At 62.5% G+C, this 16,815-nt stretch overlaps 1 protein-coding gene across 1 annotated transcript in view; it reads right to left on the bottom strand.

The window, feature by feature from the left end:
• The window catches only part of SEMA4G (semaphorin 4G), a 77,646-nt gene that overhangs the window by 9,244 nt on the left and 51,587 nt on the right, over window positions 1–16,815 (bottom strand). Inside the window, exons 4-14 of the mRNA XM_026650936.2 lie at window positions 15,819–15,881; window positions 15,632–15,730; window positions 14,346–14,439; window positions 13,712–13,825; window positions 12,416–12,579; window positions 10,251–10,420; window positions 5,265–5,409; window positions 3,899–4,121; window positions 3,456–3,571; window positions 1,681–1,835; window positions 659–720 (exon numbers count right to left, since the gene is read on the bottom strand). Coding sequence (XP_026506721.1) covers window positions 659–720; window positions 1,681–1,835; window positions 3,456–3,571; window positions 3,899–4,121; window positions 5,265–5,409; window positions 10,251–10,420; window positions 12,416–12,579; window positions 13,712–13,825; window positions 14,346–14,439; window positions 15,632–15,730; window positions 15,819–15,881 — 1,405 coding nt within the window. The remainder of the gene's footprint in view (window positions 1–658; window positions 721–1,680; window positions 1,836–3,455; window positions 3,572–3,898; window positions 4,122–5,264; window positions 5,410–10,250; window positions 10,421–12,415; window positions 12,580–13,711; window positions 13,826–14,345; window positions 14,440–15,631; window positions 15,731–15,818; window positions 15,882–16,815) is intronic.

Raw genomic sequence — 16,815 nt, forward strand, 5'->3', positions numbered from 1 at the left:
CCCCCCCCCCCCGGGGACTGCCATGGTAAGGCAATGGTTGAGCTGTGAGAGTTCCCAGAATGCCTTGGGACTGCCCCCCCAGGACTGCCATGGTAAGGCAATGGCTGAGCCATGAGAGTTCCCAGAATGCCTTGGGACTGCACCCCCCGGGACTGCCATGGTAAGGCAATGGCTGAGCCGTGAGAGTTCCCAGAATGCCTTGGGACTGCCCCCCCCCCCAGGGACTGCCATGGTAAGGCAATGGCTGAGCCATGAGAGTTCCCAGAATGCCTTGGGACTGCACCCCCCGGGACTGCCATGGTAAGGCAATGGCTGAGCCGTGAGAGTTCCCAGAATGCCTTGGGACTGCCCCCCCCGGGACTGCCATGGTAAAGCAATGGCTGAGCCGTGAGAGTTCCCAGAATGCCTTGGGACTGCCCCCCCCCAGGGACTGCCATGGTAAGGCAATGGCTGGGCCGTGAGAGTTCCCAGAATGCTTTGGGAGGGAGCCCCCCAGCGCAGTGACTGGGCAGGGCAGGACGACGACTCCTCCCTCCCGGGGAACTGGGGGTGAAGGTGGGGGCTGTGAGGGGGCCAGCGAGACGCTTCCCGTGGGGCGGAGGCTTGATGGTCCTGGCCTGAGTTCACAGGGGCGGGGCGGGGCGGGGCGGAGCCTCACCCTGGGCGGAGCCGTTCCAGCAGCCCTCCCTGCCGTGCTGCACGTCCTGGGTCAGCTGGGTCCTGTGAGGAGCAAGACGGGCCGTGTCAGCAGGGGGCCGACGGCCCTAAGAGACACGCACACGCAGCCCTGCCCGCAGACACACACACACACACACACACGCAACCCCGCCCGCAGACACGCACCTGCAGCCGCACCTCCAGACACACACACGCAGCCCCGCCTGCAGACATACATACACGCACACGCAACCCCGCCCGCAGACACACACACACGCAACCCCGCCCGCAGACACACACACACACACACGCAACCTCACCTGCTGACACACACACACAGCCCTGCCCGCAGACACACACACACAACCCCGCCCGCAGACACACACACGCGTGCACACCCTGCCCCGCCTACAGACAGGTACACATGCACACAGCTCTGCCTGCAGACACGCACACACACGCACACAGAGCCAGCTGGTCCCCAGCATCCCAGCTCTGATCAGAGCCCGGTTAACGGTGCCATTCTGGGCGAAGGAAGCACCCGGGGGCAGCGTGGGAGCCGGGGTGAGAAGTCGGGGCTCCCTGAGCACCAGGCCAGCTCTGGGAAGGGGCCACCAATGCCAACGAAGGGCTAAGCTGGCACCGCAGCCCCTCCGGTGGTGGAGCTGGCAGGGGGAGGTTTGCTTGGTGGGCCGGGGCGTAGGGAAGTCCCAATGTCCCGGCGCACGTCCCCAGCAGGAGACACCAGGAGGGGGGTTCACCCTGCACAGGACGAGCTGTCCTGCCGGGCAGCGTTGGGGGAGGCTGCGGTGCCCCCCTCCGCACCCAGCAGCGCTCCAGTTCCCAGACGGCGTTCTGGCTGGCTGAGTCCAGCATCCCTCCAGCCCGGGCTGGGCCGGCAGCTCCTGTAACCCCACGGCCGTGTCTCACCCGGGCAGCAGGAGCTGGGCGCGGCAGGCCACTCAGGGGCCGGGACCTCCCCGCTGGGAGGCCTGGGGCAGGAGAAGCTCAGCGGTTCTGTACCTGTCCGCAGCGCCGGCCACCTCCCTGCAGCCCTCGCCGTCCCAGGCGCAGTAGGGGTCCCGGGCCAGGATGCAGTCGTAGCAGGAGCCGTACCTGGCGCAGCTGGACAGGGGGAGCTGTAGGACTCCGCTGGCAGCCCCCACGTACACGCTTCTCTGTAGGCGAAGAGCAGAGACCCCGGTATTACGAGCCGGCTGAAACCTTGGTCCGGGCCGAGGCGAAACTCGATCACACCGACGTGGGAACGCACCTTCCCTTAGGGCATCGTCAGACACACACCTGAACCGAGGCCTAAGAGAATCTGCCCCCCAGAAACTAGCCCCAGCCAGGCAGCGGCTCCGCTGGGCACAGAGCAGGACATTGGGGATCAAGACTCCTGGGTTCTATTCCCAGCTCTGGGAGGCAGCATGTCTAGTGGTTAGAGCGGGAGGCTGAGGGCCCGGACTCCTGGGTTCTCCTCCCAGCTGTGTCACTGACCTATGTGTGTCCTTGGGCAGGTCACTGCCTCAGTCCCCCCATGGGACGGGGCTCACCCCCCAATCGACTCACTCCCGTGGTGTTGGGGAAGCGATGGGGGCCCGGGGTTGCGTGGCACCCAGGGGATCAGTACGGTTCCTGGCTGCCTGGTTCCTAGGCTCTGGGCTGCACCCCCCAACTGAGGGGCTGGGATGGGGGCGCTACAAAGAGGGGGGTTTCCCTTCCCCCATGCAGAGGCCCCAGTAACAATGGCCATGGGGGAACAGCCCCAGGCCCTGCCCCACTGGGCGGGGGGTGGGGCCTGGCTCTGCCGTTGCTGCCTCCTCTGGCTTGCTGAGGCCTGTGCTTGGAAAGCCAGCGGGGGTGCACGGGGGGAGGCTCCCCAGGGCTTCGGATAAGGGCAGCAGGATGGAGAGAGGGGGGTTGAGACCCCCGAGGGCAGGGAGGGGCCCCAGGGACGCCCCTCTCATTCAGCAGAGCCCCCTGCCCCACGTGCGCCAGCCAGCGCCAGCGCCTTGCCCAAGAGGGGTTAACGTTGGGGCGTGGGGAGGTGCCCTGCCCCACAGCACAGCTCTGAGTCCCCGCCCTGGGGCGGGCAGGCTGGCAGGCAGCCGAGGGTGCCCAGGCTCCGATAAGCTCTGGCATTCCAAGCTGGGGTCAGCCAGTGCCAGGCCACGCCTCCGCCGTGGGCAGGGGGCCAGGCTGGCTAATCAGTGCTGCCAACTCTCTGGGCAAGCCGGGCTCCAGGGAGTGCCGGCCACCCACCGCCAGGCCTCTCTGCTCAGCCAGCTGCCCAGGAAGGAGTTTAGAGCGTGAGTTTAGAGCGTGGCTGGGTGGGAGACAGGCCCCGGGGGCCCCATTCACTGCCGCCCTGCAGCGCCAGGGCCTGGCAGCCCAGCTAACGACGCGAAGGCGGCTGTTCCTCCTGCCCCCGCCCGGGCAACTGTACAGAGGGGCCGCGGATGGGCGGGAGTCAGTGGCAGACTCTGGAATAGAACCCAGGCGTCCTGACGCCCGGCCCCCTGCTCCAGCCGGCAGAAGTCCCTGCCTCTCCTTCCTCGCCCGTCTCCCTGGCCCCGATCCCCCCGCAGGGGGGCGCCCCGATGCGCCACTAGATTTCAATGGGCCTGGCTGCGGGCTACGGCAGCCAAGGGCTTCAACACGCCCATTTTGTTCTGCCATCTACAAGCGAGAGGGCCCCTGGAGGGGCGGCGTGTCCGCAGTGCCTCCCCCTCGGGGGCTGGCTCTACTCTGTCCCCCCCGGCGGAGTCGGGGTGCAGCCCGGAGCGGCGTCTCACCTGGCCTTTGGAGATCACCAGGCTTTCCACGGGCTGGGGGGCCCCAAAGACCTGCAGCTCCTCCACGATGTGTACGGCGGAGCCGATCACCACCCCCTTGTGCAGCCAGCCGTCACCTGGGCAAAGGCAGAGGGGCACCGTCAGGGCAGCGCCGGGCGGGAGAGCGCTGTGCCCACAGGCCAGGGCTGGGGTCGGGCAACCGCACAGCTAAGTTCCCCCCCGGCCTGGGCACGGCAGCCCCTGGCTGCTGCCCCGATGGGGGTGTGGGACTCTGAGTTACCCCCCCTCCTTCTGTGGGTCTCCTCTCCGGTGGCAGCTTCCGCCCAGGCCCCCCAGCCACGCTGGGGTCCCCCGTCCCACCCAGCCTGGGCGAGCGACTCAGGGCCCCCAGACAACACTGCCCCCCCAACCCTTCACGTGGGGGAGGGGCGGCGCCGACGCACCAGTCCCCATGAAGAGCACGTCGTACTGCTGGCCATCCAGGGCCGGCGCCCTGTCCACCGCCAGGGCCGTGTAGAGCACGTTCTTCTTCACCAGCAGGGGCTCCCCCCGTGCCGGCTTCACCTCCTCGAACATCAGCGGGTGCAGCTTGATGAAATCCAGCACGCCGTTGGGCAGGTCCTGGGAAGAGCGGTAGCCGTCCTCGCGGGAGCGGTTGGTAATGCACTGCACGGGGGAGGAGAGATGGCTAGGGACGGGTACGCAGCCTGCCCGCTGGCCCAATGCGGCCACCTCTGGGGCGGGACACAGCAGCTGGTGAACAGCGCCTGGCAGGCTCGGATCTGCGGGGATCACCTGGGCACGTCTCACCTAACCCATTGCATGGGGCTCGGTGCATGGGCGCTCCTGTTCCTTTCAGTCCTGACGACTGACGTGCTGTGGTCTGACTGCACCTGGCCTCAGCACGGGGTGAAACATCCTGCTCTGCGTTACACGGGATCCCTTCCCGCCTCGGCCTCCAGGGCTTTCCTCGACGCCAGGGCCAGAAGGGACCACTGGGATCAACTAGTCTGACCCCCCTGCATAGCAAAGGCCAGAGACCTGCCCCCAAAACCCTCCTAGAGCAGAGTTCAGACAAGCGCCCAGTCTGGATTTCCAACCCGCCAGTGACGGGTAATCCACCAGCCGCTTGGTACATTGCCCCAGCGGTTAGTTACTCTATTTCCGGTCGGAAGTTGTCCTGCTTCAGATGGTGTTAGATCGTCGTCTGCCAGACTGAGGAGCCCATTACCCAATATTTGTTCCCCCCCTCGGTGCTGACAGACTGTGATCAGTCCCCCCTTCACCTGCTCTCTGTTCAGCTAGCTAGCCTGAGCTCCTTACGTCTATCGCTACCAGGTGGGTTTTCCAGTCCTTGAACCATTCTCTGACCCCCTCCAATTGATCAACATCCTTCCTCAACTGCGGGCATCAGACCCGGACACAGGACCCCAGCAGCGGTCGCCCCAGGGCCAAATACAGAGCTAAAATAACCTCTCTACTCCTCCTCGAGATTCCCGTTTATACATCCCCGGATCGCATTAGCTCACATTCAGCTGATTCCTCCCCCCCAACCCTCCAAAACTCGGGAAGTGGCTGGCGGCTGGGGTGTGAGCGCCACCCCCTGCCCCCCAGACCTCGAGGAGGGAGCCATGCATGCTGGAACCGGTGGGCCTGGCCGTGAGTCAGCAGCAGAGCTGGGACCAGCAATCCAGGTCTTCGTGGCTCCCAGCCCCATCCCTGCTGCCCCTCGCCCATCCCTCCTGGGGATGAAGCCCGAGGGCATGTTTGCAGGCCAGCAGGGGGCGCTGGCGTGGCCAGGTCACTTACAGAGCCCGGCCGCGGGGCCGGCACCTCCCCGTCGTAGAGGGTCCATTTGCGGGTGTTGTCCTGGTATTGCATGTAGGGGCCCTCGAAAGCCCTCTGCAGTTCAGAGATGTTGTACTGGCAGACGGCGGATGCCTCCATGCTCCTCCTAGGAGAGAGGGCGACAGGATCAGTGACCCGCGGCCCCCCCCAAGGGCTACACGCACCTCTGCTCCATCCGCCAGACGCCCCAGCCACTGACCACGCCGCCCTCTCCCTCACTGAGAGCTGGATCCTACCGAAACGGCCCCAAACACCCAAGCTTTCCTGGAGGAGGACAAGGGGCTCTGAAATAACGACAGGACCGTCCCATGGACCGGCAGCCGGAGACCTCAAAGCAGGCGGCAAAGTGGATCTGTCGCATGATGCCCATTTTACAGACGGGAACCCGAGGCCCAGAGGGGGAAGGGGCTTGCCCAGAGTCACACGGCAAGGCAGGGGCAGTGAACCCCAGCCTCCTGAGGCCCAGACGTGTCTCTCCAGGGAAAGGGAATGGAAAACGGCGCCACCAGGCACCGGCTGGCAAACGCCAGAGCGGCAGCTGGCATTGGCAGAGCTGTGGCAGGATGGGACGTGGGAGCAGCAGGCCCTAGGAGGGACAGGGGGGGTGGACAGTGCGTCCACAAATGACACAGAGCCACTGTCCACGCCCAGCACAGGGAGCAGATGGGCGACCTCGCCAACCCGGGCAGCACACAGCTCTGCCAACGCCCCTCAATCCCGACCCGCAGCCCCCCTGCTGTTCCAGTCCTGGTCCCCCAGGTGGGCCGCTCCGCAAGAGGAACCAGCAAAAGCCCAGGCGGTTCCGGTTCTGCTCCCAGTGGCTGCCTCACTCCGGCAGCGAGGTCGCTGCGCCCCCGCGCTGTTTGCCAGCCCCCTGCCCGCAGCAGCGTGGGCAGATCAGCCCAAAGGCACCAGAGATGAGCTGGTAGGGAACGGAGACTCAATAGCAGGGTCACCCGCCGCACAGCGGGGGGCGGGGGAGTGCCAGGCGGAGGCCCCGCAGGTCGGGGAAGAGCCCCCAAGTCTGGGAGCCTGGCGATTTCCCAAGCCAGGGCTCTCTGGGGAGATCCCGAGGGGGCCCCAGACCAGGCCTGCTGGAGGGGCTGAGAGCGGCACGCCCTCACCAGAGGCGAATGCTGGCACATGAGCAGGACGGGAGGTGGAGGGAAGCATTCCCAGGACTCCGGGAGTCAGGACTCCAGGGCTCTATTCCTGTCTCTGCCACTGACCCAGTGCACAACGAGCCCCAGCCCCAACGTGTGCCTCAGTTTCCCCACTCTGTTAAACCTACCCCGTGACACACAGAGCCGAGGAAGGGCAGCCCCCGGCGAGCGGCCAGCCCTCAGCACGTGGCTTGGGGGACCCCTGCTGGCTCTCACGGCCCCGCTGGCTCCTACAGCCCCTGTGCCCCACCCCAGAGGAAATTCCTTCCCAACCCCAGACAGCCTGGCATCCAGCCCCCACTGCGGGGTGGAGCAAGAGGGGGCTTCTTCCTCAGTGCTGGCCCGGCCCTATTCCCACCTCCCAGTCGCTGACCTGCCCAAGGGCACAGAGGAGGTCTAAGCCCCGGCCCAGCGCCCTCGGCCCAGCTTACGGTACAACTGGGAGGGTGAACGCCCAGCTCCGTGCTTGGTAGCGCGATGGCCCTGTGATCCCTGGACACACTTGCCCTGGGCTGCTGCCCCTTCCTCGCCCGGTGTGCTCAATGCGAGAAGCTGGCCCTGGGGTGGGGGGGGTGTCTGGGTGAGACCCAGCTCAGGAGGTGGTTTCCGGTTCCCTGGTCAACAGGAGCGGGATGGATCACTGCTTGCTGCTGCCGCCTCGAGAGGCTCCCTCCCCTCCCCGCTCATCTTCACCCTCCCCCTTACCGGCCGGGCGAGGAAGGCTGCTGCCCTGGAGAGTGGATCAGGACCCCTGCCTGGGAGTGCACTAACTACTAGGCTATGGTGCCATCGCCGCTTTCCCTTTAATTTAACCCTCTCACACCTGGATTCTTCCCGGCTGCCTGCACACTCCCCAGGCTGACCCACTCCTGGGGGGTTAACGAGCCCCCTGGGTGATCATTAATGAATTTCTCTATAGAAACCATCCAAGCCCAGTCCTTCTCCCTGTGCCATTGAGCTATAAATAGCCACCGTCAGTGTCAGGCTTCTAGCAACAGACCCGGCTAATTAGCCAGGCAGCGATTCATTAGAATTCACATCAGTGTCAATAACCAACAGGAAACGCCCCTTTCCATTGAAACGGCCATCGGAGCTTGGCCCAGATGTGCCCAAGTGAAATACGCCCCGGCTCCGTGCTAGCTCTGGTTCCCGCTAAACCTCCTCCTGTTTAACTGGGCTGCGTTTCCACCAGATAAGGTGGCGATAGGAAGCCTGCCAGAACTGTTCCCCTCCCTCCCCTGCCACCTGCAACATAATGCATGCAGCGACAGTTAACCGTTCTGTGGGGAAGCCTTCGGGCTCCTCTGATGACACTAAGCTGGGGGGAGAGGTAGATACGCTGGAGGGTAGGGATAGGGTCCAGAGTGACCTAGACAAATTGGAGGATTGGGCCAAAAGAAACCTGATGAGGTTCAACAAGGAGAAGTGCAGAGTCCTGCGCTTAGGAAGGAAGAATCCCATGCACTGTTACAGACTAGGGACCGACTGGCTAAACAGCAGTTCTGCGGAAAAGGACCTGGGGATTACAGTGGACGGGAAGCTGGATATGAGTCAGCAGTGTGACCTTGTTGCCAAGAAGGCTAACGGCATATTGGGCTGTATTAGTAGGAGCATTGCCAGCAGATCGAGGGAAGTGATTATTCCCCTCTATTCGGCACTGGTGAGGCCACACCTAGAGTATTGCATCCAGTTTTGGGTCCCCACTACAGAAAGGATGTGGACAAATTGGAGAGAGTCCAGCGGAGGGCAACAAAGATGATTAGGGGGCTGGGGCACATGACTTATGAGGAGAGGTTGAGGGAACTGGGATGGTTTAGTCTGCAGAAGAGAAGAATGAGGGGGGATTTGATAGCTGCTTTCAACTACCTGAAAGGGGGTTCCAAAGAGGATGGAACTCGGCTGATCTCAGTGGTGGCAGATGACAGAACAAGGAGCAATGGTCTCAAGTTGTAGTGGGGGAGGTCTAGGTTGGATATTAGGAAAAACTTTCACTAGGAGGGTGGTGAAGCACTGGAATGCATTACCTAGGGAGATGGTGGAATCTCCATCCTTGGAGGTTTTTAAGGCCCGGCCTGACAAAGCCCTGGCTGAGATGATTTAGTTGGTGTTGGTGTTGGTCCTGCTTTGAGCAGGGGGTTGGACTAGATGACCTCCTGAGGTCTCTTCCAACCCTGATATTCTACGATTCTGTGCCCCATTGATCCCCTGCTGTCCAGGTTTGCCCTCTGCACACAAATGGAGCATTGCAAACAGGGGCCCAAACGTTTGTAACACCCGATGCGTTTGGAATGGACGGTGAAAGCAGAAAGCTCCCTGTGGAGCAAGAGTGTCGAGGTTGGGGAATAAACCAGCAAATTAGGAAAACCACCACCTCTCTCTGCGGTCCCCGTAACCTGGGCTTTGTGTCTTCCTCCTGAGCTCCGGGCACTGGGTTTTCCCAGTTATACGTTTATACACTGCCTCTTGTTCGCACCATTCCCAGGAACAAGTCAGCTGTGACACCAGGGCCATCAACAGCCCCGAGCCGCCCCATGAACAGCGCGACGAAGAACTTGTTTAAAACCGCATGATGCTCTCGGCTTTTCTCACGGTCCCTACACGTACCGTTCCCATGCTGCGGAGCGTGGCCAGATCTGCGCGCGCTAAGGTAGATCGTCACTTGGCGGGGTGGGGGTGACATGCTTTGGGGGATCTGGCTACGTACAGCTCACGAAGTCTGGGTCACTGGGTGAAATTGCTGTATCAGTGAACGCCTCAATGGGGCGTGAGTCAGCCGTGGGGGGCCCCTTACTCTATCACCACCCCCTGCTCTGGAAGAAGCGGCTGAATGAACGAAGGAAGTTGTTAACCTTACCGTCTGCGCTGTGACAGGACAATGGTTATGCTAAAGAGGCTGCCTGAGCTGGGGGAACCCGAGCTCCCCAGGTGGTTGGCCACGAGGAGGATTTGGAGCAGTGGAATTTCCCCAGGAAGGGGAAAACACAGGCCCGGCGTCAATACGAATCTTTAGACCCACACAGAGTGACGGAGAGGGGAAGGGCGGTCCAGGACCCTTGAAAGGACGCTGACCCAAATCCTGCAGAGTGGGGGGGGAAACTGAGGCAGGGGGTGGCATCCGGGTGATTTAGTGGGTTGTCCGGAGCTGCGTATATTCTGTGCTGTCTATAGGAAAGAGGGACTGGTTTGGGAACGCTGTTTGCACTGCCTGTGGTTGGGCGCTGCGGCTCTCACGTGTCCCTGCTGGGGTGGAGCGTAGCCCAGAGAGCCCCAAGGCTCGAGCTCCAGGAAGGGGGTTCCAGGGCTGAGGCAGCTGGACCGCGGGGTGCTAGGAGGAGGATCTGCCCGCCCAGAGCGCGCCGAGAGAGCCAGAGGCAGGGCCGGGCTCGGCACAGATCGGGGAGCTGAAAGCACATGGACCCGGCCCGGCAGCCTGGCTGGCCCAGCAGGGTGGTGACGGGGGAACGGGTCAGACGCTGGCAGTGGACAAAGCACAGAGAACCCGTGGTGGAAGAGGACCTGTTTGGGGACGGCCGGCGGGATGCAAAGGGGGAGGAGCTGTGACGTGTCCGTTAGGGGAATGGCCAGAACCCGCTGTTCCGACCAGGGGCAGGCGCCCTGCAGCCGGGGATCAGCCGTTCTCTCAGCTCTCGGGCTCGCCCGCAGGGGACCAGGCGACCCAGCTGAACTGCTCCAGCCCACGACCCCCCAGTGGATCCATCACCCTGCTCTGGGGATGAGTCTGTGGGCCCCGCAGGGAAAGCAGGCCAGGCAGGATCCCACTCACCACTGAGCCGACAAGGTGAACGTGGCGTAGAAGACGGTGCTGGGCCAGCTGCCCCCGTCCACGCTGTGCACGGCCTTGAGCACTTCGTAGTAGGGGATGTAGCAGACCAGCCGGGCCTTCATGAACGACGTCCATTTCCGCTGCAGGATCTTCTTCCCGCCCAGGTCGCTCTGTGAAGGGAAGGGAAGCGCTGGGAGAGGGCGAAGTTGTCGCCTGGGCTGCCCCGTCACAGCCTCTGAGCCCCCCGGGACCGGGGTGCTCCCAACCCCCCCACCCCTGCAGCTGCTCAGGGCCTCAGACGGGCCAGGGAAGGGGGCTCCCCAGACGTAAACCCCATTGCAGCCGGCCTTTCGATTGCAAGCTACTGGGGCAGGGCTTGTCCTTCTGTTCTGTGTCTGTACAGCTCCTAGCACCTCGGGGTCCTGGCCCGTGCCTCAGGCTCCCAGGATAGCCACAAAACCAATCCTCACCTGCATGTACATGGGCGGGGCTACTCTGCATTGCCGGCTGATTTGGCTCTGGGCTGGCTGTGAGTTGAATCCGGCTCGCGTTCGCACCATCCTGCAGCAGCAGTCACACCCGGCACACACCTAGGAGGCTCTCTCAGGAGCCCCTTCTGCGCCCTCCCCGGGCCCCCGCACGCCCTGCAGACGACGGCTAGCTCCGCTGGGGGGTTCCCCTGTTGCAGAGCCGTCCTGCGGGCACTGACGTGCAGCACTCATGTGGAGGGAGCGGACCAAGTATCGAGATCCCCGAGGGGCAGCCATCGGAGACCCAGCCACGCGCCTTCCTGCCCCCAATGGACGTCGGGACTGAGGACAGGCCGTGTCGTCCCCTCAACCTGCCTCACCTGGTGTATTTAGCTCCTGTCTGCACACCAGCCTCTTCCGTCTCCTGCTTCAAACCGCAGCGTCATGCCCGCTCCTGCCTGCCCTGGCCAGAGAGGACTCAGCCAGCTCCCACCCTCGCGGCTCATCGGCCTTTGTGCCGGATGTAGCTGAGGGAGGCTAAACCCCCTCGCGTCCCCCAGAGGCTGCCATGCCCCGGCCCAGTTCGTGCCAGTCTGGTGGTGGGAGCAGGGCGCTGACACCAAGGGCTGGGGGCTCATAGACTTCAAGGCCAGAAGGGACCATCGTGATCATCTAGTCTGACCTCCTGCACATCGCAGGCCACAGACCCTCACCCACCTGCTCCTGTAATAGACCCCTGAGCTCTGGCTGAGTTACCGAAGTCCTCAAATCATGGTTTAAAGACATCAAGTGACAGAGAATCCACCATTTGCACTAGTTTATGACCCCTGCCCCATGCTACAGAGGACGCCAAAAATAACCCAGGGTCTCTGACCTGGGGGGAAATTCCTTCCCAATCCCAAATATGGCAATCAGCTAGACCCTGAACATGTGGACAAGACCCACCAGCCAGACACATGGGAAAGAATTCTCGGTCACAACTCAGAGCCCTCCCCATCTTGTGTCCCATCACCGGCCATTGGAGATATCTGCTGCTAGCAGTCGCAGATGGGTCACACGCCACTGTAGGCAGTCTCAACAGAACATCCCCTTCATAAACTTATCAAGGTCAGTCTGGAAGCCAGTTCGTTTTTTTGCCCCCACTGCTCCCCTTGGGAGGCTGTTCCAGAACTTCACTCCTCTGATGGTTACAAACTTTCGCCTAATGTCAAGCCTAAACTTATTGATGGTCAGTTTACAGCCATTTGTTCTCGCGCCAACACCGGCGCTTAACTAACTGACCTCGGGCTGCCCGTTTGTAGCTGCCGCTGGAGGACTCCTCTCCAGAGAGGTGGGCCCTGCAGAAACCCAGCTGGAGTGGCGCCAGGACCCCTGGGACGAACGCTTGCAAGGGGCATGGCGTGAAATAGACGCAGAGGGAGGTTGGTGGACGGGGGAGGAGGGAGGGCCACAAAAGCCGCCGTCAGTGATAACAGCAGCGAGGGGCAGCCCAGCCTGCACCTGGGGAGGGGGTGCCCGGGTCCAACGCTGGTCCGGCCAAGGTGCCAAGGGCGGCTGCGAATTCACCAGTGTTCAGGGTGCATCCCCTTGGGAGGGTGAAACCTCTCCTGGCCTAACAGCCGTGCCCAGGCCCTATAGGTTTCCCTCGGAAGCTTTGCCCAGCTGCGTGCCCCAGCTCCGGCAGCGTCTCTTTACCTTGCACACCCGCGCCACCCTGGCCACCCTGGCCACATGGCTCTTGTCAAAGGAGGCGCTCTCCTCGGCCGCCCGCTCCATGAAGAAGTAGTAGAGCTTGTCGTCGTCCCCCACGGGGCTGCGCACGCTCTCCCGGACCAGCACAGAGGCCACGAACTCCGCATCTGCAAACAGCAGCGGCGTCAGACGCGCCCCGCCGCCGGGCGGGTGGTGGGTCTGATCGGTACCCAGCTCTGCCGCTGGCTGAGTCCCTTTCCCTCTGGATGCCTCAGCTTCCTTCCCTTGAAATGAGGACGGACGATACCGCCCGCCCCTCTGCCTGCAGGGTTATTGCAGAGCCTGACAAGAGCTTTGAGATCCGTACTGTGTCTCATCCCCCCGCCCTGAGCACTCCAGCTGGCATCTGTGCCCACTGCTGGTCTGGTTAGCGAACCCCCCAACTCTTAGTGATCTGGGGCACCCCGCCCGCCCAGACATGGCAAGACGTTCAGGGTGCCCCGTCACCGGAGTGACCCAGATTCCCGGCGGTAGGTTCTCGCCAGGGTGGGCAGCGGGACGGGCTGCCACTCAACATGGGGCCAGGCTGTGAAAAGGTTCGGAGAGTGATCACCGCCAGGACACTCCCAAAAAGAGGCGGAGGGCAAAGACTGACGGGACAAACAAGAGGAGGAGAAAGGAACTCAGCCGTATGAACAAAGCAGAGCTGCTCGCTCCGTGGCCAGCGCCACGCCCTCCCGGGGAAGGGGCACGGAGGTGGGTCGCTAGGATCAGTGCCAAGGCTCCGAGGATGGTCCTGGGTGCGTCATGCGACGGGTGCCCTGCTCTCCGCTAATGGAGAAGGCCCCGGCTTCCGCCCTCTCCATGGCACAGGGGAAGGCGTGGCATGAGGAGCAGAGACGCCCTTTCGGCTGCCTTTGGCCGGCCACGTTCGTGCAAATACTTTGCAGCCCCACGGAGCCACGTGTATCTCTGCCCCGCTGCCAGGCCCGCTGATCTGGAGGTGGGCAAGGCACCCGCCCGCCCTGAGCACCCCGCATTGTGCCCCATGCCAGATGGGCAGCGAGGAGGTGCCAGGCTGCGGATGAAACGTACAGCCAAGAGTCGGACCCCAGGACGCCCTTCAGACCCGGGTGTCGCGGGGCCGACTCAGACGTGTCTATTCCGCCCGTTTCAATGTCCCCTGGGCGTTATTCTGCCCGAGGACGGCAGGGTTCGGCCCGGAGGGGCTGAAGGGGCGCTCAGAGCCAGCAAAAGGAGGGGGAGGGTCAGGTTTCTCCTGGGGCCGCTGGATCTTACCGTTTAGCCAGTGCACGGGGGACTCTTCCGTCTTCAGGGGCCGCTGGTGCAAGTTACGCCTGATGTCCGGCAGGCTGCGGAACTCGTACCGCGTGGCCGTGTACAACCCGCCGTCTGAGAGCGGGGGGAAGGTCGGGTCAGGGTCCCCCCGTTGTTTAGCCACCTGTGGCCCAACCCGCATCCCACTCACTTAGCACCGGGGCCGGGGGAAGGGGAAGGGACCCACTTCGGGGACTCCTGTGTAACGTGTGCCCGTGGACACTGCTCCCCAGCCCTGATCGCATCGGGGCCTGGCTGGACCCTCGCAGAGACCCTGGCAGGAGGTGGGGGGGATTTCTCCTTCCTGCGGCTGCACCACGCCAGGCAGTGTAGGGCTCGGGCAGGGTTCGGGATAGAAGGGAACTGGCACGCCGTGGGGCAGGTGGGCACTGTGGGGAGGTGACTGGCTGTGAAAGGAGAGGCGGGGGAGGCTGGCTCTAGCCCCTGAGGGGTGCACAGAGATTTGGGCGGGGGCAGGGGGAAAACCTTCCTGGGCTGCTCCAACTCGCTCAGCGACAGCCCAGAGCCAGATCAAGCCGTGACCTCCCCGGGGAACCCCAGGCGAGCGGCCCCGTCGGCCTCCGGCCCCACCTACCTACGATGAGGCCGGTGTAGCCGCGGGTGGGGTCGTACGGGCACTTCTCCTTGCCCTCCTCCAAGTGGGGCGGCAGCGCGAACCTGTCGGCATCCTGCAGAGAGAGGGAGCGAGGGGGTGAGGAGCCGCTGGGCTGGGCAGGACGGCATGAAAGCAGCACCCACAGCTCCAGGGGCCTCCATGCAGCCACGGACCAGGGACAGGAGTGGCAGCTGCTGGGTGAGGTTCCCCAGGCCGTGAGCTGGCAGGACTCCCCTCCAGGGGCAGACAACCACACCAATGTCCTGGGATGTGGGCACTGCCCGACCAGGCAAGTGGGCAGAGACCGCCCCACACCAATGCAAATCACAGAGCCCCCAAATGGCTACGACCGTCAGCCGCTGCCCAACCTGGGCTGGGCAGGAGCTGGCAGCCTAGGGATGCAGAGCTCCAGCGCCCATTAGCTCATCCCGCAGGCCACGCGCTAGAGCCATCATCCCCACCCACCCTGCCAGTCTCAGGGCGTGCCATGCTGTCACTGCTGGAAGCCAGCCCACCGGGACGTGCCATCGTTACAGGCGGTCTGGGGAACACAGTGGAGTATGGCGGCTCCCAGAGCTCGGCTCTTCCAACCAGACGGAAGAGCTAACTAACGGACCAAGCGGCTACCAGACAGACACGGTCGTAAGGAACTGAAAACAGGGTCTTATAATGGGAAGTGTCAGGCAACCTTCTGCCAGCCCTGCCTATTTTTATATATTTGATACGCCTATCATGCCCGTGGCCACAACATCTGACATCAGCGAAGGGACCTTCAGCTGAAACCCCACACACTGATTTAAAATGTGCCCTCTCCTGGTTATCAAAGACTGGAGGTAACTAAGGTGAAGAACAGAAAGCCCAGAATGGACTTTTTCACTCCCTACACTGGGTGGGGCAGCCTGAGGCGGAGGCCAACATCCAGCCACGTTCCTTGCAAGCCACGTTTAATTCGTGACTGTCGTGCGGCGGGGCCTGGGCTGTCAGGTTGCATGACAGGCCCGTAACCCTGCCAAACAAGGGCCGTCTGGAGCGCCCCCTGCCGGCTAACAATGCCCTGCTCCCCACGCTGAACGGTCCATGGATCAACTACGAGGGTTGGTGGCAACTTGTTGCGGAAGATATTGCCAGCCAGGAGGGAGAGCAACGAGGAGCGACAGAAGCCTGTGACGGGGCCGGAAGCACAGAGTGATGAACAAAGATGGAGGGAGCATCCAACACCCAGCCGGGGTCTCCCTCCTCGTGAATTCCCCCGTGCTCGCACTCACGATGGCCGCGCACAGCGGGTGGAAGGCGTAGGTGCCGCAGGCGTACAGGTGGGTGTCGTTCAGCCTCTGCACGAGCCGGATGTGGTTGAAGCACTCGGTCTGCAGAGAGGAAGAAAGAGCATCACGCGGGGGCCCGACTCCCGCGCCCGCCCGCCCCCCGCACGGGCAGAGACCCGGCCGCAAATACCTTGTTGTTCTTGCCCTTCTGGAGGCAGTCGGTCTGCTTCTCCCGAGACGCCTCCCACCGGATCTGCGAAGGGACAAGGGGTCGTTACTCACCGGTGCCTCCCGGCTGTGGAGACGATAGCTGCCCCGCAACGCCCCGGAGTGATGTCACCCAAACCCCTAAAGAGCCAGCTCGGCTGGTGAAGGCTAATGGCACAGGAACAGCCCCACGCCTGGGTCCATTTGCTTTCCACGCTTCTTGACTCAAATAAGGACCTGGCTGCTATTAATCCCTGGCTGGGGGCCCACTGAGCAGCAGCAGCGCCCAACTCCGCTGGACAATGCCTACCACAGACTGGGCTTTTAGTTCCCCTGCCTTCCCCGCACAAAGCAAAGGGGCAGAGCGTCCGGACTGACCAGTTCACTTGGTCCCACTTACAGAATCGCAGGCCTGGAAGGGACCTCGAGGGATCATCTAGTCCAGGCCCTTGCCCTGAGACAGGACTAAGTATTATCTAGACCATTCCTGACAGGTGTTTGTCCAACCTGCTCTTAAAAATCCCTAATGATGGAGACTCCACAACCTCCCTAGGCAATTTATTCCAGTGCTTAACCACCCTGACCGTTAGGAAGTTTTTCTTAAAGTCCAACCTAAACCGCCCTTGCTGCAATTTAAGCCCATTGCTTCTTGTCCTATCCTCAGAGGTTAACGAGAACAATTTCTCATCCTCCTCCTTGTAACAACCTTTTATGTACTTGAAAACTGTTACCATGTCCCCTCTCGGACATCTCTTCTCCAGACTAAACAAACCCAATTTTTTCAATCTTCCATCATGGATCATGTTTTCTAGACCTTAATCATGTTGCTCTTCTCTGGACTTTCTCCAATTTGTCCACATCTTTCCTGACATGTGGCGCCCAGAACTGGACACAATACTCCAGTTGAGGCCTAATCAGCATGGAGTAGAGCGGAAGAATTACTTGTGTCTTGCTTACAACACTCCTGCTAATACAGCCTA

Source organism: Terrapene carolina, unplaced genomic scaffold (genome assembly GCF_002925995.2).
Source record: "Terrapene carolina triunguis isolate 2854851 unplaced genomic scaffold, T_m_triunguis-2.0 Scaffold95, whole genome shotgun sequence".
NCBI classification, from domain to species: Eukaryota; Metazoa; Chordata; order Testudines; family Emydidae; genus Terrapene; species Terrapene triunguis.